Source organism: Carcharodon carcharias, chromosome 19 (assembly GCF_017639515.1).
Source record: "Carcharodon carcharias isolate sCarCar2 chromosome 19, sCarCar2.pri, whole genome shotgun sequence".
Classification (NCBI taxonomy): Eukaryota; Metazoa; Chordata; class Chondrichthyes; order Lamniformes; family Lamnidae; genus Carcharodon; species Carcharodon carcharias.
This window is the reverse complement of record NC_054485.1, coordinates 62517616-62539547: the sequence shown is the minus strand read 5'-3', so window position 1 is coordinate 62539547 and position 21932 is coordinate 62517616. Positions and strand designations below refer to the sequence as shown.

General features: G+C 40.6%; 1 protein-coding gene across 2 annotated transcripts in view; it reads left to right on the top strand.

Moving 5' to 3' along the window:
• LOC121291511 overlaps positions 1 to 19950 on the top strand; it is an 81401-nt gene extending 61451 nt beyond the window's left edge. For both annotated transcript variants that reach the window (XM_041212800.1, XM_041212801.1), the window contains one exon: positions 19462 to 19950. In XM_041212800.1, coding sequence (XP_041068734.1) covers positions 19462 to 19721 — 260 coding nt within the window. In that variant the 3' untranslated portion in view covers positions 19722 to 19950. The remainder of the gene's footprint in view (positions 1 to 19461) is intronic.
• Positions 19951 to 21932: the final 1982 nt, after the last annotated feature.

Below are 21932 nucleotides of genomic sequence, written 5' to 3'. Positions count from 1 at the left end.
ACAGTGCAGCTACTGTGTGTTGGGGGTAGAGGGAGTGACTGTTTGTGGATGTGGTGCCAATCAAGCAGGGCTGCTTTGTCCTGCACTCAGCCAGGCAAGTAGGGAGTATTCCATCACACTCCTGACTTGTGCCTTGTAGATGGTTGACAGGCTCGGGGGAAGTCAGGATTTGGTCAATGGTATCCCCCAGGATGTTGATAGTGGGGGGTTCAGTGATGGTAATGCCGTTGAATGTTAAGGGCGATAGTTGGATTCTCGCTTGTTGGAGATGGTCATTGCCTGACACTTGTGTGTTGCGAATGTTACTTGCCACTTGTCAGTCCAAGCCTGGATATTGTCCAGGTCTTGCTGCATTTGGACATAGACTGCATCAGTATTTGAGGAGTCCCAAATGGTGCTGAACATTGTGCAATCATCAGCAAACATCCCCATTTCTGACCTCATGACGGAAGGAAGGTCATTGATGAAGCAGCTGAAGATGGTTGGGCCGAGGACACTACCCTGAGAAACTCCTGCAATGATGTCCTGGAACTGAGATGATTGACATCCAACAACCACAACCATCTTCCTTTGTGCTAGGTATGACTCCAACCAGTGGAAAATTTTCCCCTTGACTCTCATTGACTCCAGTTTTGCTAGGGCTCCTTGATACCACACTCAGTCAAATGCGACATTGCTGCCAAGGGCAGTCACTTTCACCTCACCTCAGGAGTTCAGCTCTTTTGTCCACGTTTGAACCAAGGCTGCAATGAGGTCAGGAGCTGAGTGGCCCTGGCAGAACCCAAACTGGGCATCAGTGAGCAGGTTATTGCTAAGTAAGTGCCACTTGATAGAAAGGGGTGACCCCTTCCACAACTTGACTGATGATGGAGAGTAGACTGATGGGGTGGTAATTGGTCGGGTTAGATTTGTCCTGCTTTTTGTGTACAGGACATACCTGGGCAATTTTCCACATAGCTGGGTAGTTACCAGTGTTGTAGCTGTACTGGAACAGCTTGGCTAGGGGTACGGCAAGCTCTGGAGCACAAGTCTTCGGTACTATTGCCGGGATATTGTCAGGACCCATAACCTTTGCAGTGTCCAGTGCCTTTAGCCATTTCTTGATATCATGTGGAGTGAATTGAATTGGCTGAAGACTGGCATCTGTGATGCTGGAGACCTCCAGAGGAGGCCAAGATGAATCATCCATTTAGTATTTCTGGCTAAAGGCTGTTGCAAATGTTTCAGTGATATCTTTTGCACTGATGTGCTGGGCTCGTCCATCATTGAGGATGAGGATATTTGTTGAGCCTCCACCTCCAGTGAGCTGTTTAATTGTCCACCACCATTCATGACTGGATGTGGCAGGACTGCAGAACTTAGATCTGATCCATTGGTTGTGGGATCGCTGAGCTCTGTCTATCACTTGCTGCTTATGCTGTTTGGCACGCAAGTCGTCCTGTATTGTAGCTTTACCAGGTGACACCTCATCTTTAGGTATGTCTGGTACTGCTCCAGGCATGCCCTCCTGCACTTTTCATTGAACTAGGGTTGATCCCCTGGCTTGATAGTAATGGTAGAGTGGGGGATATGCCGGGCCATGAGGTTACAGATTGTGTTTGAGTACAATTCCGCTGCTGCTGATGGCCCACAGTGCCTCATGGATGCCCAGTTCTTGAGTTGCTAGATCTATTCGAAATCTATCCCATTTAGCATGGTATTAGTGCCACACAACGTGATAGAGGATATCCTCAATGTGAAAGCGGCACTTCGTCTCCACAACGACTGTGTGGTGGTCACTCCTACTGATACTGTCATGGACAGGTCCATCTGCGACAGGCAGGTTGGTGAGGATGATGTTGAGTATGTTGTTCCCTCTTGTTGGTTCCCTCACCACCTGCTGCAGACCCGGTCTAGCAGTTATGTCCTTTAGGACTCAGCCAGCTCGGTCACTAGTGGTGCTACCAAGCCCCTCTTGTTGATGGACATTGAAGTCCCACCCAGAGTACATTATGTACCCTTCTCACACTCAGTGCTTCCTCCAAGTGATGTTCAATATCAGCTGAGGGAGGGCGTTATGTGGCAATCAGCTGGAGATTTCCTTGCACGTGTTTGACCTGATGCTATGAGACCTCATGGAGTTGATGTTGAGGACTCCCAGGGCAAATCCCTCCTGACTGTATACCACTGTGCTGCCACCTCTGCTGGGTCTGTCCTGCCAATGGGACAGACATACCCAGGGATGGTGATGGTGGAGTCTGGGCCATTATCTGTAAGATATGATTCCATGTGGATGACTATGGCAAGCTGTCGCTTGACTAGTTTGTGAGACAGCTCTTCTAATTTTGGCACTAGCTGCCAGATGTTAGTAAGGAGGACTTTGCAGGGTCGACAGGACTGCAATTGCCAATGTTGTTTCCGGTGCCTAGGTCAATGCCGTGTGGTCTGTCCGGTTTCATTCCTTTTTTGTGACTTTGTAGCGGTGTGTTACAACTGCTTCTGATTACCACCTACAGCCCCCTGACATCCCGATGGCCGCCCCGTGCCCACCCTCCTCGAGGGGAGGCAATGGCATAGTAGTAATCCAGAGACGCAGCGTAATGCTCTGGGGACCCGGGTTTAAAACCCACCTCGGCAGATGGCGGAATTTGAATTCAATAAAAATCTGGAATTAAAAGCCTATTGATGGCCATGAAACCATTGTCGATTGTTCTAAAAACCCATCTGGTTCACTAAAGCCCTTTTGGGAAGGAAATCGCCGTCCTTACCTGGTCTGGCCCACGTCACTCCAGATCCACAGCAATGTAGTTGACTCTTACATGCCATCTGAAATGGCCTAGCAAGCCACTTCTGCTGGGACAGGACATAACCAGGGAGCGTGATGGTGGTGTCTGGGACATTTTCTGTAAGGTATGATTCCACGAGTCAGGCTGTTGCTTGACTAGTCTGTGAGACAGTTCTCCCAATTCGGCACAAGCCCCCAAATGTTAGTAAGGAGGACTTTGCAGGATTGACAGGGCTGGGTTTGCCAGTGTCATTTATGGTGCCTGGGTCAATGCTGGGTTGTCTGCCCAGTTTCATTTTTTACCAACTTTTCTGTACCAGTTTGATACAACTGAGTGGCATGCTATGCCATTTCAGAGGGTAGTTGAGAATCAAATATAATGCTGTGAGTCTAGAGTCACATCTAGGCCAGACCAGGTAATGACTGCAGATTTTCTTCTCTAAAGGATATTAGTGAACCAGATGGGTTTTTACAACAATCAACAATGGTTTCCTGGTCACTATTACTGAGAATAGCTTTTAATTCCAGCCTGGATGTGAACCCATTTACCCAGAGCATTAGCCTCTGGATTACTAGTCCAGTGACTTTACCAGTACACCTGGCGTCCGCCTCCCCAGTCTGCTTCATGCTCCTCCCAGCCTGCTTCACCCTCCTCCTGTCCAGCTTTACAGTCCTCCCGGTCTGCTTCACCCTCCTCCTCTCTAGCTTCATCCTCCTCCTGCCCAGCTCCACACTCCTCCTGCCCAGCTCCACACTCCTCCTGCCCAGCTCCACATTCCTCCTGTCCAGCTTCACACTCCTGTCCAGCTCCACACTCCCCTGGTCTGCTTCACCCTCCTCCTGTGCAGCTTCACACTCCTCCTGCCCGGCTTCACCCTTCTCCTGTCCCACTTCACCTTCCTCCTATCCAGCTCCACACTCCTCCTGTCTAGCTTTACCCTCTGCCTGTCCAGCTTCACATTCCTCCTGCCCAGCTTCATATTCCTCCCGGTCTGCTTCACCCTCCTCCTGTCCAACTTCACCATCCTCCTGTCCAGCTTCACACTACTCCCAGTCTGTTCAGACTGTCCACCCACCCACCAACTCACCCAGAAAGGCTTTGAACAGGGAACTGAGCAGTGTAAAATCACACATTTTATAATTTTCTGTGTGCTTTTATATGTCAATGTACGTCTCTGTGTGTATGCATCAGTGTGCATATGTATCAGTGTGCATTTCTGTGTATGTATCAGCCTGGGATTCTGTGTGTATGTATCAGCGTGTGTTTCTGTGTCTATGTATCATTGTGTGTTTCTGTGTGTATGTATCAGTGTGTATTTCTGTGTGTATATATCAGTGTGTATTTCTGTGTGTATATATCAGTGTGTATTTCCGTATGTATGTATCAGTGTGTATTTCCATGTGTATGTATCAGTGTGCGTTTCTGTGTGTATGTATCAATGTGTTTTTCTGTGTGTATATGTATCAATGTGCGTTTCTGTGTGTATGTATCAGTGTGCGTTTCTGTGTGTATGTATCAGTGTGCGTTTCTGTGTGTATGTATCAATGTGCATTTCTGTGTGTATGTATCAATGTGTTTTTCTGTGTGTATGTATCAATGTGCGTTTCTGTGTGTATGTATCAGTGTGCGTTTCTGTGTGTATGTATCAGTGTGCGTTTCTGTGTGTATGTATCAATGTGTTTTTCTGTGTGTATGTATCAATGTGTTTTTCTGTGTGTATGTATCAATGTGCGTTTCTGTGTGTATGTATCAGTGTGCATTTCTGTGTGTATGTATCAGTGTGCGTTTCTGTGTGTATGTATCAATGTGTTTTTCTGTGTGTATGTATCAGTGTGCGATTCTGTGTGTATGTATCAGTGTGTGTTTCTGAGTGTATGTATCAATGTGTTTTTCTGTGTGTATTTATCAATGTGCTTTTCTGTGTGTATGTATCAGTGTGCGTTTCTGTGTGTCTGTATCAGTGTGCGTTTCTGTGTGTATGTATCAATGTGTTTTTCTGTGTGTATGTATCAATGTGTTTTTCTGTGTGTATGTATCAGTGTGCGTTTCTGTGTGTATGTATCAGTGTGTGTTTCTGAGTGTATGTATCAATGTGTTTTTCTGAGTGTATGTATCAGTGTGCGTTTCTGTGTGTATGTATCAGTGTGCATTTCTGTGTGTATGTATCAATGTGTTTTTCTGTGTGTATGTATCGATGTGTTTTTCTGTGTGTGTGTATCAATGTGCGTTTCTGTGTGTATGTATCAGTGTGAGTTTCTGTGTGGATGTTTCAGCCTGGATTTCTGTGTATGTATCAGCCTGGGTTTCTGTGTGTATGTATCAGTGTGTGTTTCTGTGTGTATATTTTTGTGTGTATATATCAGTGTGTATTTCCGTGTGTATGTATCAGTGTGTATTTCCGTGTGTATGTATCAGTGTGCGTTTCTGTGTGTATGTATCAATGTGTATTTCTGTGTGTATCAGTATGTATTTCTGTGTGTACGTATCAGTGTGTATTTCTGTGTGTATGTATTAGTGTGTATTTCTGTGTATATATCAGTGTGTGTTTCTGTGTGTATGTATCAGTGTGCGTTTCTGTGTGTATGTATCAATGTGTTTTTCTGTGTGTATGTATCAATGTGCGTTTCTGTGTGTATGTATCAGTGTGCATTTCTGTGTGTATGTATCAATGCGTTTTTCTGTGTGTATGTATCAGTGTGCGTTTCTGTGTGTATGTATCAATGTGTTTTTCTGTGTGTATGTATCAGTGTGCGTTTCTGTGTGTATGTATCAGTGTGCGTTTCTGAGTGTATGTATCAATGTGTTTTTCTGTGTGTATGTATCAGTGTGCGTTTCTGTGTGTATGTATCAGTGTGCATTTCTGTGTGTATGTATCAATGTGCGTTTCTGTGTGTATGTATCAGTGTGAGTTTGTGTGTGGATGTTTCAGCCTGGATTTCTGTGTGTATGTATCAGCCTGGGTTTCTGTGTGTGTTGCTGTGTGTATATTTCTGTGTGTATATATCAGTGTGTATTTCTGTGTGTATGTATCAATGTGCGTTTCTGTGTGTATGTATCAGTGTGTGTTTCTGTGTGTATGTATCAATGTGTTTTTCTGTGTGTATGTATCAATGTGTTTTTCTGTGTGTATGTATCAGTGTGCGTTGCTTTATATGTATCAATGTGTTTTTCTGTGTGTATGTATCAATGTGCGTTTCTGTGTGTATGTATCAATGTGTTTTTCTGTGTGTATGTATCAGTGTGCGTTTCTGTGTGTATGTATCAGTGTGCGTTTCTGAGTGTATGTATCAGTGTGTTTTTCTGTGTGTATGTATCAATGTGCGTTTCTGTGTGTATGTATCAGTGTGCGTTTCTGTGTGTATGTATCAATGTGTTTTTCTGTGTGTATGTATCAATGTGCGTTTCTGTGTGTATGTATCAGTGTGTGTTTCTGTGTGTATGTATCAGTGTGCGTTTCTTTGTGTATGTATCAATGTGTTTTTCTGTGCGTATGTATCAGTGTGCGTTTCTGTATGTATGTATCAATGTTTTTTTCTGTGTGTATGTATCAGTGTGCGTTTCTGTGTGTATGTATCAGTGTGCGTTTCTGAGTGTATGTATCAATGTGTTTTTCTGTGTGTATGTATCAGTGTGCGTTTCTGTGTGTATGTATCAGTGTGCATTTCTGTGTGTATGTATCAATGTGTTTTTCTGTGTGTATGTATCAGTGTGCGTTTGTGTGTATGTATCAGTGTGCGTTTCTGAGTGTATGTATCGATGTGTTTTTCTGTGTGTGTGTATCAATGTGCGTTTCTGTGTGTATGTATCAGTGTGTGTTTCTGTGTGTATGTATCAGTGTGCGTTTCTGTGTGTATGTATCAATGTGTTTTTCTGTGTGTATGTATCAGTGTGCGTTTCTGTGTGTATGTATCAATGTGTTTTTCTGTGTGTATGTATCAGTGTGCGTTTCTGTGTGTATGTATCAGTGTGCGTTTCTGTGTGTATGTATCAGTGTGCGTTTCTGAGTGTATGTATCAGTGTGTTTTTCTGTGTGTATGTATCAATGTGCGTTTCTGTGTGTATGTATCAGTGTGCGTTTCTGTGTGTATGTATCAATGTGTTTTTCTGTGTGTATGTATCAATGTGCGTTTCTGTGTGTATGTATCAGTGTGTGTTTCTGTGTGTATGTATCAGTGTGCGTTTCTTTGTGTATGTATCAATGTTTTTTTCTGTGCGTATGTATCAGTGTGCGTTTCTGTATGTATGTATCAATGTTTTTTTCTGTGTGTATGTATCAGTGTGCATTTCTGTGTGTATGTATCAGTGTGCGTTTCTGAGTGTATGTATCAATGTGTTTTTCTGTGTGTATGTATCAGTGTGCGTTTCTGTGTGTATGTATCAGTGTGCATTTCTGTGTGTATGTATCAATGTGTTTTTCTGTGTGTATGTATCAGTGTGCGTTTGTGTGTATGTATCAGTGTGCATTTCTGAGTGTATGTATCGATGTGTTTTTCTGTGTGTGTGTATCAATGTGCGTTTCTGTGTGTATGTATCAGTGTGTGTTTCTGTGTGTATGTATCAGTGTGCGTTTCTTTGTGTATGTATCAATGTGTTTTTCTGTGTGTATGTATCAGTGTGCGTTTCTGTGTGTATGTATCAATGTGTTTTTCTGTGTGTATGTATCAGTGTGCGTTTCTGTGTGTATGTATCAGTGTGCATTTCTGTGTGTATGTATCAATGTGTTTTTCTGTGTGTATGTATCAGTGTGCGTTTGTGTGTATGTATCAGTGTGCGTTTCTGAGTGTATGTATCAATGTGCGTTTCTGTGTGTATGTATCAGTGTGCGTTTCTGTGTGTATGTATCAATGTGCGTTTCTGTGTGTATGTCTCGATGTATTTTTCTGTGTGTGTGTATCAATGTGCGTTTCTGTGTGTATGTATCAGTGTGTGTTTCTGTGTGTATGTATCAGTGTGCATTTCTTTGTGTATGTATCAATGTGTTTTTCTGTGTGTATGTATCAGTGTGCGTTTCTGTGTGTATGTATCAATGTGTTTTTCTGTGTGTATGTATCAGTGTGCGTTTCTGTGTGTATGTATCAGTGTGCGTTTCTGAGGGTATGTATCAATGTGTTTTTCTGTGTGTATGTATCAGTGTGCGTTTCTGTGTGTATGTATCAGTGTGCGTTTCTGTGTGTATGTATCAATGTACGTTTCTGTGTGTATGTATCAGTGTGAGTTTCTGTGTGGATGTTTCAGCCTGGATTTCTGTGTGTATGTATCAGCCTGGGTTTCTGTGTGTATGTATCAGTGTGTGTTTCTGTGTGTATATTTCTGTGTGTATATATCAGTGTGTATTTCTGTGTGTATGTATCAATGTGCGTTTCTGTGTGTATGTATCAGTGTGTGTTTCTGTGTGTATGTATCAATGTGTTTTTCTGTGTGTATGTATCAATGTGTTTTTCTGTGTGTATGTATCAGTGTGCGTTTCTTTGTATGTATCAATGTGTTTTTCTGTGTGTATGTATCAATGTGTTTTTCTGTGTGTATGTATCAATGTGCGTTTCTGTGTGTATGTATCAGTGTGCGTTTCTGTGTGTATGTATCAATGTGTTTTTCTGTGTGTATGTATCAATGTGCGTTTCTGTGTGTATGTATCAGTGTGCGTTTCTGTGTGTATGTATCAATGTGTTTTTCTGTGTGTATGTATCAGTGTGCGTTTCTGTGTGTATGTATCAGTGTGCGTTTCCGAGGGTATGTATCAATGTGTTTTTCTGTGTGTATGTATCAGTGTGCGTTTCTGTGTGTATGTATCAGTGTGCGTTTCTGTGTGTATGTATCAATGTGCGTTTCTGTGTGTATGTATCAGTGTGAGTTTCTGTGTGGATGTTTCAGCCTGGATTTCTGTGTGTATGTATCAGCCTGGGTTTCTGTGTGTATGTATCAGTGTGTGTTTCTGTGTGTATATTTCTGTGTGTATATATCAGTGTGTATTTCTGTGTGTATGTATCAATGTGCGTTTCTGTGTGTATGTATCAGTGTGTGTTTCTGTGTGTATGTATCAATGTGTTTTTCTGTGTGTATGTATCAATGTGTTTTTCTGTGTGTATGTATCAGTGTGCGTTTCTTTGTATGTATCAATGTGTTTTTCTGTGTGTATGTATCAATGTGTTTTTCTGTGTGTATGTATCAATGTGTGTTTCTGTGTGTATGTATCAGTGTGCGTTTCTGTGTGTATGTATCAATGTGTTTTTCTGTGTGTATGTATCAATGTGCGTTTCTGTGTGTATGTATCAGTGTGTGTTTCTGTGTGTATGTATCAGTGTGCGTTTCTTTGTGTATGTATCAGTGTGCGTTTCTGTGTGTATGTATCAGTGTGCGTTTCTGTGTGTATGTATCAATGTGTTTTTCTGTGTGTATGTATCAGTGTACGTTTCTGTGTGTATGTATCAGTGTGCGTTTCTGAGTGTATGTATCAATGTGTTTTTCTGTGTGTATGTATCAGTGTGCGTTTCTGTGTGTATGTATCAGTGTGCATTTCTGCGTGTATGTATCAATGTGCGTTTCTTTGTGTATGTATCAGTGTGCGTTTCTGTGTGGATGTTTCAGCCTGGATTTCTGTGTGTATGTATCAGCCTAGGTTTCTGTGTGTATGTATCAGTGTGTGTTTCTGTGTGTATATTTCTGTGTGTATATATCAGTGTGTATTTCTGTGCGTATGTATCAGTGTGCGTTTCTGTGTATGTAATAATGTGTATTTCTGTGTTTATGTATCAGTGTGCGTTTCTGTGTGTATGTATCCGTGTGCGTTTCTGTGTGTACGTATCAGTTTATATTTCCGTGTGTATGTATCAATGTGTTTTTCTGTGTGAATGTATCAATGTGCGTTTCTGTGTGTATGTATCAGTGTGCGTTTCTGTGTGGATGTATCAATGTGTTTTTCTGTGTGTATGTATCAATGTGCGTTTCTGTGTGTATGTATCAGTGTGTGTTTCTGTGTGTATGTATCAGTGTGCGTTTCTTTGTGTATGTATCAATGTGTTTTTCTGTGCGTATGTACCAGTGTGCGTTTCTGTATGTATGTATCAGTGTGCGTTTCTGTGTGTATGTATCAATGTGCGTTTCTGTGTGTATGTATCAGTGTGAGTTTCTGTGTGGATGTTTCAGCCTGGATTTCTGTGTGTATGTCTCAGCCTGGGTTTCTGTGTGTATGTATCAGTGTGTGTTTCTGTGTGTATATTTCTGTGTGTATATATCAGTGTGTATTTCTGTGTGTATGTATCAATGTGTGTTTCTGTGTGTATGTATCAGTGTGTGTTTCTGTGTGTATGTATCAATGTGTTTTTCTGTGTGTATGTATCAATGTGTTTTTCTGTGTGTATGTATCAGTGTGCGTTTCTTTGTATGTATCAATGTGTTTTTCTGTGTGTATGTATCAATGTGTTTTTCTGTGTGTATGTATCAATGTGTGTTTCTGTGTGTATGTATCAGTGTGCGTTTCTGTGTGTATGTATCAATGTGTTTTTCTGTGTGTATGTATCAATGTGCGTTTCTGTGTGTATGTATCAGTGTGTGTTTCTGTGTGTATGTATCAGTGTGCGTTTCTTTGTGTATGTATCAGTGTGCGTTTCTGTGTGTATGTATCAGTGTGCGTTTCTGTGTGTATGTATCAATGTGTTTTTCTGTGTGTATGTATCAGTGTACGTTTCTGTGTGTATGTATCAGTGTGCGTTTCTGAGTGTATGTATCAATGTGTTTTTCTGTGTGTATGTATCAGTGTGCGTTTCTGTGTGTATGTATCAGTGTGCATTTCTGCGTGTATGTATCAATGTGCGTTTCTTTGTGTATGTATCAGTGTGCGTTTCTGTGTGGATGTTTCAGCCTGGATTTCTGTGTGTATGTATCAGCCTAGGTTTCTGTGTGTATGTATCAGTGTGTGTTTCTGTGTGTATATTTCTGTGTGTATATATCAGTGTGTATTTCTGTGCGTATGTATCAGTGTGCGTTTCTGTGTATGTAATAATGTGTATTTCTGTGTTTATGTATCAGTGTGCGTTTCTGTGTGTATGTATCCGTGTGCGTTTCTGTGTGTACGTATCAGTTTATATTTCCGTGTGTATGTATCAATGTGTTTTTCTGTGTGAATGTATCAATGTGCGTTTCTGTGTGTATGTATCAGTGTGCGTTTCTGTGTGGATGTATCAATGTGTTTTTCTGTGTGTATGTATCAATGTGCGTTTCTGTGTGTATGTATCAGTGTGTGTTTCTGTGTGTATGTATCAGTGTGCGTTTCTTTGTGTATGTATCAATGTGTTTTTCTGTGCGTATGTACCAGTGTGCGTTTCTGTATTTATGTATCAGTGTGCGTTTCTGTGTGTATGTATCAATGTGCGTTTCTGTGTGTATGTATCAGTGTGAGTTTCTGTGTGGATGTTTCAGCCTGGATTTCTGTGTGTATGTATCAGCCTGGGTTTCTGTGTGTATGTTTCAGTGTGTGTTTCTGTGTGTATATTTCTGTGTGTATATATCAGTGTGTATTTCTGTGTGTATGTATCAATGTGCGTTTCTGTGTGTATGTATCAGTGTGTGTTTCTGTGTGTATGTATCAATGTGTTTTTCTGTGTGTATGTATCAATGTGTTTTTCTGTGTGTATGTATCAGTGTGCGTTTCTTTGTATGTATCAATGTTTTTTTCTGTGTGTATGTATCAATGTGTTTTTCTGTGTGTATGTATCAATGTGTGTTTCTGTGTGTATGTATCAGTGTGCGTTTCTGTGTGTATGTATCAATGTGTTTTTCTGTGTGTATGTATCAATGTGCGTTTCTGTGTGTATGTATCAGTGTGTGTTTCTGTGTGTATGTATCAGTGTGCGTTTCTGTGTGTATGTATCAATGTGTTTTTCTGTGTGTATGTATCAGTGTACGTTTCTGTGTGTATGTATCAGTGTGCGTTTCTGAGTGTATGTATCAATGTGTTTTTCTGTGTGTATGTATCAGTGTGCGTTTCTGTGTGTATGTATCAGTGTGCGTTTCTGCGTGTATGTATCAATGTGCGTTTCTTTGTGTATGTATCAGTGTGCGTTTCTGTGTGGATGTTTCAGCCTGGATTTCTGTGTGTATGTATCAGTGTGCGTTTCTGTGTGTATGTATCAGTGTGTGTTTCTGTGTGTATATTTCTGTGTGTATATATCAGTGTGTATTTCTGTGCGTATGTATCAGTGTGCGTTTCTGTGTATGTAATAATGTGTATTTCTGTGTTTATGTATCAGTGTGCGTTTCTGTGTGTATGTATCCGTGTGCGTTTCTGTGTGTACGTATCAGTTTATATTTCCGTGTGTATGTATCAATGTGTTTTTCTGTGTGAATGTATCAATGTGCGTTTCTGTGTGTATGTATCAGTGTGCGTTTCTGTGTGGATGTATCAATGTGTTTTTCTGTGTGTATGTATCAATGTGCGTTTCTGTGTGTATGTATCAGTGTGTGTTTCTGTGTGTATGTATCAGTGTGCGTTTCTTTGTGTATGTATCAATGTGTTTTTCTGTGCGTATGTACCAGTGTGCGTTTCTGTATGTATGTATCAATGTTTTTTTCTGTGTGTATGTATCAGTGTGCGTTTCTGTGTGTATGTATCGGTGTGCGTTTCTGAGTGTATGTATCAATGTGTTTTTCTGTGTGTATGTATCAGTGTGCGTTTCTGTGTGTATGTATCAGTGTGCATTTCTGTGTGTATGTATCAATGTGTTTTTCTGTGTGTATGTATCAGTGTGCGTTTGTGTGTATGTATCAGTGTGCGTTTCTGAGTGTATGTATCAATGTGTTTTTCTGTGTGTATGTATCAGTGTGCGTTTCTGTGTGTATGTATCAGTGTGCGTTTCTGCGTGTATGTATCAATGTGCGTTTCTGTGTGTATGTATCAGTGTGCATTTCTGTGTGTATGTATCATAGTGCGTTTCTGTGTGTATGTATCGATGTGTTTTTCTGTGTGTATGTATCAATGTGCGTTTCTGTGTGTATGTATCAGTGTGTGTTTCTGTGTGTATGTATCAGTGTGCGTTTCTTTGTGTATGTATCAATGTGTTTTTCTGTGTGTATGTATCAGTGTGCATTTCTGTGTGTATGTATCAATGTGTTTTTCTGTGTGTATGTATCAGTGTGCGTTTCTGAGGGTATGTATCAATGTGTTTTTCTGTGTGTATGTATCAGTGTGCTTTTCTGTGTGTATGTATCAGTGTGAGTTTCTGTGTGGATGTTTCAGCCTGGATTTCTGTGTGTATGTATCAGCCTGGGTTTCTGTGTGTATGTATCAGTGTGTGTTTCTGTGTGTATATTTCTGTGTGTATATATCAGTGTGTATTTCTGTGTGTATGTATCAATGTGCGTTTCTGTGTGTATGTATCAGTGTGCGTTTCTGTGTGTATGTATCAATGTGTTTTTCTGTGTGTATGTATCAATGTGTTTTTCTGTGTGTATGTATCAATGTGCGTTTCTGTGTGTATGTATCAGTGTGCATTTCTGTGTGTATGTATCAGTGTGCGTTTCTGTGTGTATGTATCAATGTGTTTTTCTGTGTGTATGTATCAGTGTGCGATTCTGTGTGTATGTATCAGTGTGTGTTTCTGAGTGTATGTATCAACGTGTTTTTCTGTGTGTATTTATCAATGTGCGTTTCTGTGTGTATGTATCAGTGTGCGTTTCTGTGTGTATGTATCAATGTGTTTTTCTGTGTGTATGTATCAATGTGTTTTTCTGTGTGTATGTATCAGTGTGCGTTTCTGTGTGTATGTATCAGTGTGTGTTTCTGAGTGTATGTATCAATGTGTTTTTCTGAGTGTATGTATCAGTGTGCGTTTCTGTGTGTATGTATCAGTGTGCATTTCTGTGTGTATGTATCAATGTGTTTTTCTGTGTGTATGTATCGATGTGTTTTTCTGTGTGTGTGTATCAATGTGCGTTTCTGTGTGTATGTATCAGTGTGAGTTTCTGTGTGGATGTTTCAGCCTGGATTTCTGTGTATGTATCAGCCTGGGTTTCTGTGTGTATGTATCAGTGTGTGTTTCTGTGTGTATATTTCTGTGTGTATATATCAGTGTGTATTTCTGTGTGTATGTATCAGTGTGTATTTCCGTGTGTATGTATCAGTGTGCGTTTCTGTGTGTATGTATCAATATGTATTTCTATGTGTATGTATCAGTGTGCGTTTCTGTGTGTATGTATCAATGTGTATTTCTGTGTGTATCAGTATGTATTTCTGTGTGTACGTATCAGTGTGTATTTCTGTGTGTATGTATTAGTGTGTATTTCTGTGTATATATCAGTGTGTGTTTCTGTGTGTATGTATCAGTGCGTGTTTCTGTGTGTATGTATCAATGTGTTTTTCTGTGTGTATGTATCAGTGTGCGTTTCTGTGTGTATGTATCAGTGTGCGTTTCTGTGTGTATGTATCAATGCGTTTTTCTGTGTGTATGTATCAGTGTGCGTTTCTGTGTGTATGTATCAATGTGTTTTTCTGTGTGTATGTATCAGTGTGCGTTTCTGTGTGTATGTATCAGTGTGCGTTTCTGAGTGTATGTATCAATGTGTTTTTCTGTGTGTATGTATCAGTGTGCGTTTCTGTGTGTATGTATCAGTGTGCATTTCTGTGTGTATGTATCAATGTGCGTTTCTGTGTGTATGTATCAGTGTGAGTTTGTGTGTGGATGTTTCAGCCTGGATTTCTGTGTGTATGTATCAGCCTGGGTTTCTGTGTGTGTTTCTGTGTGTATATTTCTGTGTGTATATATCAGTGTGTATTTCTGTGTGTATGTATCAATGTGCGTTTCTGTGTGTATGTATCAGTGTGTGTTTCTGTGTGTATGTATCAATGTGTTTTTCTGTGTGTATGTATCAATGTGTTTTTCTGTGTGTATGTATCAGTGTGCGTTGCTTTATATGTATCAATGTGTTTTTCTGTGTGTATGTATCAATGTGCGTTTCTGTGTGTATGTATCAATGTGTTTTTCTGTGTGTATGTATCAGTGTGCGTTTCTGAGTGTATGTATCAGTGTGTTTTTCTGTGTGTATGTATCAATGTGCGTTTCTGTGTGTATGTATCAGTGTGAGTTTCTGTGTGTATGTATCAATGTGTTTTTCTGCGTGTATGTATCAATGTGTGTTTCTGTGTGTATGTATCAGTGTGTGTTTCTGTGTGTATGTATCAGTGTGCGTTTCTTTGTGTATGTATCAATGTGTTTTTCTGTGCGTATGTATCAGTGTGCGTTTCTGTATGTATGTATCAATGTTTTTTTCTGTGTATGTATCATTGTGCGTTTCTGTGTGTATGTATCAGTGTGCGTTTCTGAGTGTATGTATCAATGTGTTTTTCTGTGTGTATGTATCAGTGTGCGTTTCTGTGTGTATGTATCAGTGTGCGTTTCTGAGGGTATGTATCAATGTGTTTTTCTGTGTGTATGTATCAGTGTGCGTTTCTGTGTGTATGTATCAGTGTGCGTTTCTGTGTGTATGTATCAATGTGCGTTTCTGTGTGTATGTATCAGTGTGAGTTTCTGTGTGGATGTTTCAGCCTGGATTTCTGTGTGTATGTATCAGCCTAGGTTTCTGTGTGTATGTATCAGTGTGTGTTTCTGTGTGTATATTTCTGTGTGTATATATCAGTGTGTATTTCTGTGTGTATGTATCAATGTGCGTTTCTGTGTGTATGTATCAGTGTGTGTTTCTGTGTGTATGTATCAATGTGTTTTTCTGTGTGTATGTATCAACGTGTTTTTCTGTGTGTATGTATCAGTGTGCGTTTCTTTGTATGTATCAATGTGTTTTTCTGTGTGTATGTATCAATGTGTTTTTCTGTGTGTATGTATCAATGTGCGTTTCTGTGTGTATGTATCAGTGTGTCTTTCTGTGTGTATGTATCAGTGTGTGTTTCTTTGTGTATGTATCAGTGTGCGTTTCTGTGTGTATGTATCAGTGTGCGTTTCTGTGTGTATGTATCAATGTGTTTTTCTGTGTGTATGTATCAGTGTACGTTTCTGTGTGTATGTATCAGTGTGCGTTTCTGAGTGTATGTATCAATGTGTTTTTCTGTGTGTATGTATCAGTGTGCGTTTCTGTGTGTATGTATCAGTGTGCATTTCTGCGTGTATGTATCAATGTGCGTTTCTTTGTGTATGTATCAGTGTGCGTTTCTGTGTGGATGTTTCAGCCTGGATTTCTGTGTGTATGTATCAGCCTAGGTTTCTGTGTGTATGTATCAGTGTGTGTTTCTGTGTGTATATTTCTGTGTGTATATATCAGTGTGTATTTCTGTGCGTATGTATCAGTGTGCGTTTCTGTGTATGTAATAATGTGTATTTCTGTGTTTATGTATCAGTGTGCGTTTCTGTGTGTATGTATCCGTGTGCGTTTCTGTGTGTACGTATCAGTTTATATTTCCGTGTGTATGTATCAATGTGTTTTTCTGTGTGAATGTATCAATGTGCGTTTCTGTGTGTATGTATCAGTGTGCGTTTCTGTGTTGATGCATCAATGTGTTTTTCTGTGTGTATGTATCAATGTGCGTTTCTGTGTGTATGTATCAGTGTGTGTTTCTGTGTGTATGTATCAGTGTGCGTTTCTTTGTGTATGTATCAATGTGTTTTTCTGTGCGTATGTACCAGTGTGCGTTTCTGTATGTATGTATCAATGTGTTTTTCTGTGTGTATGTATCAGTGTGCGTTTCTGTGTGTATGTATCAGTGTGCATTTCTGTGTGTATGTATCAATGTGTTTTTCTGTGTGTATGTATCAGTGTGCGTTTGTGTGTATGTATCAGTGTGCGTTTCTGAGTGTATGTATCAATGTGTTTTTCTGTGTGTATGTATCAGTGTGCGTTTCTGCGTGTATGTATCAGTGTGCATTTCTGCGTGTATGTATCAATGTGCGTTTCTGTGTGTATGTATCAGTGTGCATTTCTGTGTGTATGTATCAATGTGCGTTTCTGTGTGTATGTATCGATGTGTTTTTCTGTGTGTATGTATCAATGTGCGTTTCTGTGTGTATGTATCAGTGTGTGTTTCTGTGTGTATGTATCAGTGTGCGTTTCTTTGTGTATGTATCAATGTGTTTTTCTGTGTGTATGTATCAGTGTGCGTTTCTGTGTGTATGTATCAATGTGTTTTTCTGTGTGTATGTATCAGTGTGCGTTTCTGAGGGTATGTATCAATGTGTTTTTCTGTGTGTATGTATCAGTGTGCGTTTCTGTGTGTATGTATCAGTGTGAGTTTCTGTGTGGATGTTTCAGCCTGGATTTCTGTGTGTATGTATCAGCCTGGGTTTCTGTGTGTATGTATCAGTGTGTGTTTCTGTGTGTATATTTCTGTGTGTATATATCAGTGTGTATTTCTGTGTGTATGTATCAATGTGCGTTTCTGTGTGTATGTATCAGTGTGTGTTTCTGTGTGTATGTATCAATGTGTTTTTCTGTGTGTATGTATCAATGTGTTTTTCTGTGTGTATGTATCAGTGTGCGTTTCTTTGTATGTATCAATGTGTTTTTCTGTGTGTATGTATCAATGTGTTTTTCTGTGTGTATGTATCAATGTGCGTTTCTGTGTGTATGTATCAGTGTGCGTTTCTGTGTGTATGTATCAATGTGTTTTTCTGTGTGTATGTATCAATGTGCGTTTCTGTGTGTATGTATCAGTGTGTGTTTCTGTGTGTATGTATCAGTGTGCGTTTCTGTGTGTATGTATCAATGTGTTTTTCTGTGTGTATGTATCAGTGTGCGTTTCTGTGTGTATGTATCAATGTGTTTTTCTGTGTGTATGTATCAGTGTGCGTTTCTGTGTGTATGTATCAGTGTGCGTTTCTGAGTGTATGTATCAATGTGTTTTTCTCTGTGTATGTATCAGTGTGCGTTTCTGTGTGTATGTATCAGTGTGCATTTCTGTGTGTATGTATCAATGTGCGTTTCTGTGTGTATGTATCAGTGTGCGTTTCTGTGTGGATGTTTCAGCCTGGATTTCTGTGTGTATGTATCAGCCTGGGTTTCTGTGTGTATGTATCAGTGTGTGTTTCTGTGTGTATATTTCTGTGTGTATATATCAGTGTGTATTTCTGTGTGTATGTATCAGTGTGTGTTTCTGTGTATGTAATAATGTGTATTTCTGTGTTTATGTATCAGTGTGCGTTTCTGTGTGTATGTATCCGTGTGCGTTTCTGTGTGTACGTATCAGTTTATATTTCCGTGTGTATGTATCAATGTGTTTTTCTGTGTGAATGTATCGATGTGCGTTCCTGTGTGTATATATCGATCTGTATTTCTGTGAGTATGTATCAGTGTGTGTTTCTGTGTGTATGTTTCAGCCTGGGTTTCTCTGTGTATGTATCAGTGCGTGTTTCTGTGTGTATGTATCAGTGTGTGTTTCTGTGTGTATATTTGTGTGTATTTATAAGTGCGCGTTTCTGTGTATATGTATCAGTGTGTCTTTTTGTGTGTATGTATCAGTGTGCGTTTCTATGCGTATGTATCAATGTGTATTTCTGTGTGTATGTATCAATGTGCGTTTGTGTGTATGTATCAGTGTGTATTTCTGTGTGTATGTATCAGTGTGCATTTTTGTGTGTATGTTATGTGTGTATTTCTGTGTGTATGCATCAATGTGCGTTTCTGTGTGTATGTATCAATGTGCATTTCTGTGTGTATGTATCAATGTGCGTTTCTGATGTATGTATCAATGTGTGTTCCTGTGTGTATGTATCAATGTGTTTTCCGTGTGTATTTATCGGTGTGCGTTTCTGTGTATATGTATCAGTGTGTCTTTCTGTGTGTATGTATCAGTGTGTGTGTGTATATCAGTGTATGTATGAGTGTGACTGAATGTTAGTGTTAATTTAAAGTGAATTGCATCTCCTAATCATTGCCCAGGATGACTTGTGTCCATAGGTGGAGTTGTAGGTTCTGTGCTTTATATTCATCAGCTTTATAACTGACACCATCCCTCCAACATCCAGCTAAGCTTTGACACAGCAGAAATCCTGGAGGGAATAATTAGCTTCCTTTTAAAATGTCTCAACACGACCTAATGATTTGAGCTGAAGCTGATTCTAATTATTGGAAGTCATTATACAAGCACTGCTTCCTTCTCATAGTATTTTAATAGACCCTCAAAGTGAGTTTCATTAAACTAGCTTTCCATCACACTAGCTGACTTTGCAATAAAGAGACATGCTTGTGGTCGGCAGTCCATAGTATGCAATTAATCTGGGCTCCAGCAATGATATTTTGTCACTATTGCAATGTTTTATTGGTGCTCTCAGCTCCACTTAACCCCCTTCAATCGACCCGATAGATTACAAGGGGGGAGTGAGGGTAGGAAGGGATACAGCTATGAAATCCAGTGGTTTATGGATTTGATGTGGTTGTGTATTTTGTACTAAGTAGCTTGTTACAGCCACATTTTGCATCTCAGCTGAAAGATGGTCCTGTTGACAATGCATCATTCGGTCAGGACTGCTATGAGGTGTCAGAGCCTGGGCTCAAGAACATGGAGTTGGACTTAATGTAAATATTTTATTGAAATCCTGACTATGTCACCTAGGAAATTCCCCAACATTCAGGTTTGCCTCAGTGAATGGTCTACTTGTGTAGGATGACAAGTAGGAAGCCATATACAGATCAGCTAAAGAGCTCGGCCATGCAATGCTTTAAGCCAATTCTCAAGCATATTTCTTTGTTCCATTTGTTACAGTTGCTTCGAGTAGTCTGGAATCTTGGGGCTGGATTTTTATCATGGAGGTGGGAATTGAGAGTCTGGAATTTTCCCCACATCGACATCCTGCCTCTGTCCCAGCATTTCTGGCAGGCAGGATTTTCATCTCCTGGAACGGTCTGGAGTTGGAGGCAGGCCAATGCCAAGGCAGCCAGTTTAAAAGGAAACATTGGCTCAGTTCTTCAGATCAGTGTAAAGTCACCCTCACCTTCATCCACATAATCCCCTTCACTCCCTAGCCCCTTACCTCTGCTTCACCCCCTCCTCCCCATTCCCCTCCCCCACAGCATTCACACAGTATCCATTTTATAAAAAGAACTCACAAGCCCTATAATACCATTTAGAAGTCACTGAAAAGCTCATAAATCTGTCAAAATAAAAAACCTTTATTTGAATAGACACTTCAAAACGTCATCCTCTTTCATATTTCTTTAATCTATTCTAATGAATCCGAAGACTTCTCCACTTTTAAAGTACTGTTCCTTCACCTGACAGCTTACCATTTGCCAGAAGTAACAACTGTCAACCACATTATCTAATGGTCACGTACCTTTTACAATCACAGCACTGTCAACACTCATTTTAATAAACATAGATGTAACTCAGGCTGGAGTATTTCATGATGAACTCGAAAGTGAATAAAACTACATTTTATTCAGCTTTTATACTCTTCCTGCTTCCAATCATGGTTCATACCTTTAGTCTACAGACATGATTCAGAAAGGCTTCCAAAACATGACCACTTTGCACGAGTTCTGAACTGCTCACATCTAGAATGGTGTCAGCTACTTCTAACCAGTAGTGCATGGGGACCCGAACTACCCTCTTCTCCACTTAGCTGAAAATAACCAGGGGAGGAAATGGAGGCAGGACTTCCAACCTTGCTGCTCAGCAATCATTTTACTCTAATTCCAGACTCTGTGCAGACCCAAACAGGACCAGAAAATCAGACCCTTAGTGTCAGCTCATGTGACACAGCTTTTTTTTATTTAATAGCTGTAACATTACCCCAAGTCCTCTAGACCAATGGGAGGAGAAAATGAATGAGCAATGGAGGAAATTTGGAAATTGTTGATGGTTGACTGTGACAGAACAGAGTGTTCTATTGTTGATGGCTGATTGTGACACGGGGAATGTTTTATTATTGATAGTTGACCGTGGCAGGCAGAGTGTTTTAATGTTGATCGTTAACAGTGATACACCGGAGTGTTTTATTGTTGATGATTGATTGTGACTCGCAGAGTGTTTATAATTGATGGTTGACTGTGACAGGCAGAATGATATCTTATTGATGGCTGATTGTGATGCACAGCATGCTTCACTGTTGATGGTTGACTGTGACAAGCTGCCGTGTTTTATTGTTGATGGTTGACTGTAACAGGCCAGTGTGTTTTATTGTTGATGGTTCATTGGGCGAGGCTGGAGTACTTTATTGTTGATGGTTGATTGTGACACGGGGAGTATTTTATTGTTGATGGCTGATTGTGACTCGCAGAGTGTTTTATTGTTAATGCTTCACTGTGACAAACCCGAGCATTTTATTGTTGATGCTTGACTGTGACAGACCAGAGTGTTTTATTTTTGATGGTTGACTATGACATGCAAAGTGCTTTATTGTTGATGCATCACTGTGACAGACCTGAGTGTTTTAGAGGCTGAGTGTCAACTCGCAGACACTTCCTCCTACCTCTCCCTGGACCATGACCCCACCACTGAACATCAAGCCATTGTTTCCAGGACTGTCACTGACCTCATCTCCTCTGGAGATCTTCCTTCCACAGCTTCCAACCTGATAGTCGCCCAACCTCGGACGGCCCGCTTCTACCTCCTATTCAAAATCCACAAACAGGACTGTCCCAGCAGACCGATCATGTCAGCTTGTTCCTGCCCCACGGAACTCATTTCTCGCTATCTTGACTCCCTTCTCTCTCCCCTTGTCCAGTCCCTTCCCACCTACATCTGTGATTCCTCTGACACCCTACGTCACATCAACAATTTCCAGTTCCCTGGCCCCAACCGACTCCTCATCACCATGGACGTCCAATCCCTCCACACCTCCATCCCCCACCAGGATAGTCTGAGGGCCCTTAGCTTCTTCCTTGAACAGAGGCCCGAACAATCCCCATCCACCACTGGCTGAACTTGTTCTCACACTGAACAATTTCTCCTTTAACTCCTCTCACTTCCTTCAAATAAAAGGTGTGCCTATGGGTACCCGCATGGGCCCCAGCTATGCCTCTCTCTTTATGGGGTATGTGGAACATTCCTTGTTCCAGTCCTACTCCGGCCCTGTCCCACAACTCTTTCTCCAGTACATCGATGATTACTTCGGTGCTGCTTCATGCTCTCGTTGGGACCTGGAAAAATTTATTAATTTTGCTTCCAATTTCCACCCCTCCATCATTTTCACGTGGTCCATCTCTGACACTTCCCTTCCCTTCCTTGACCTT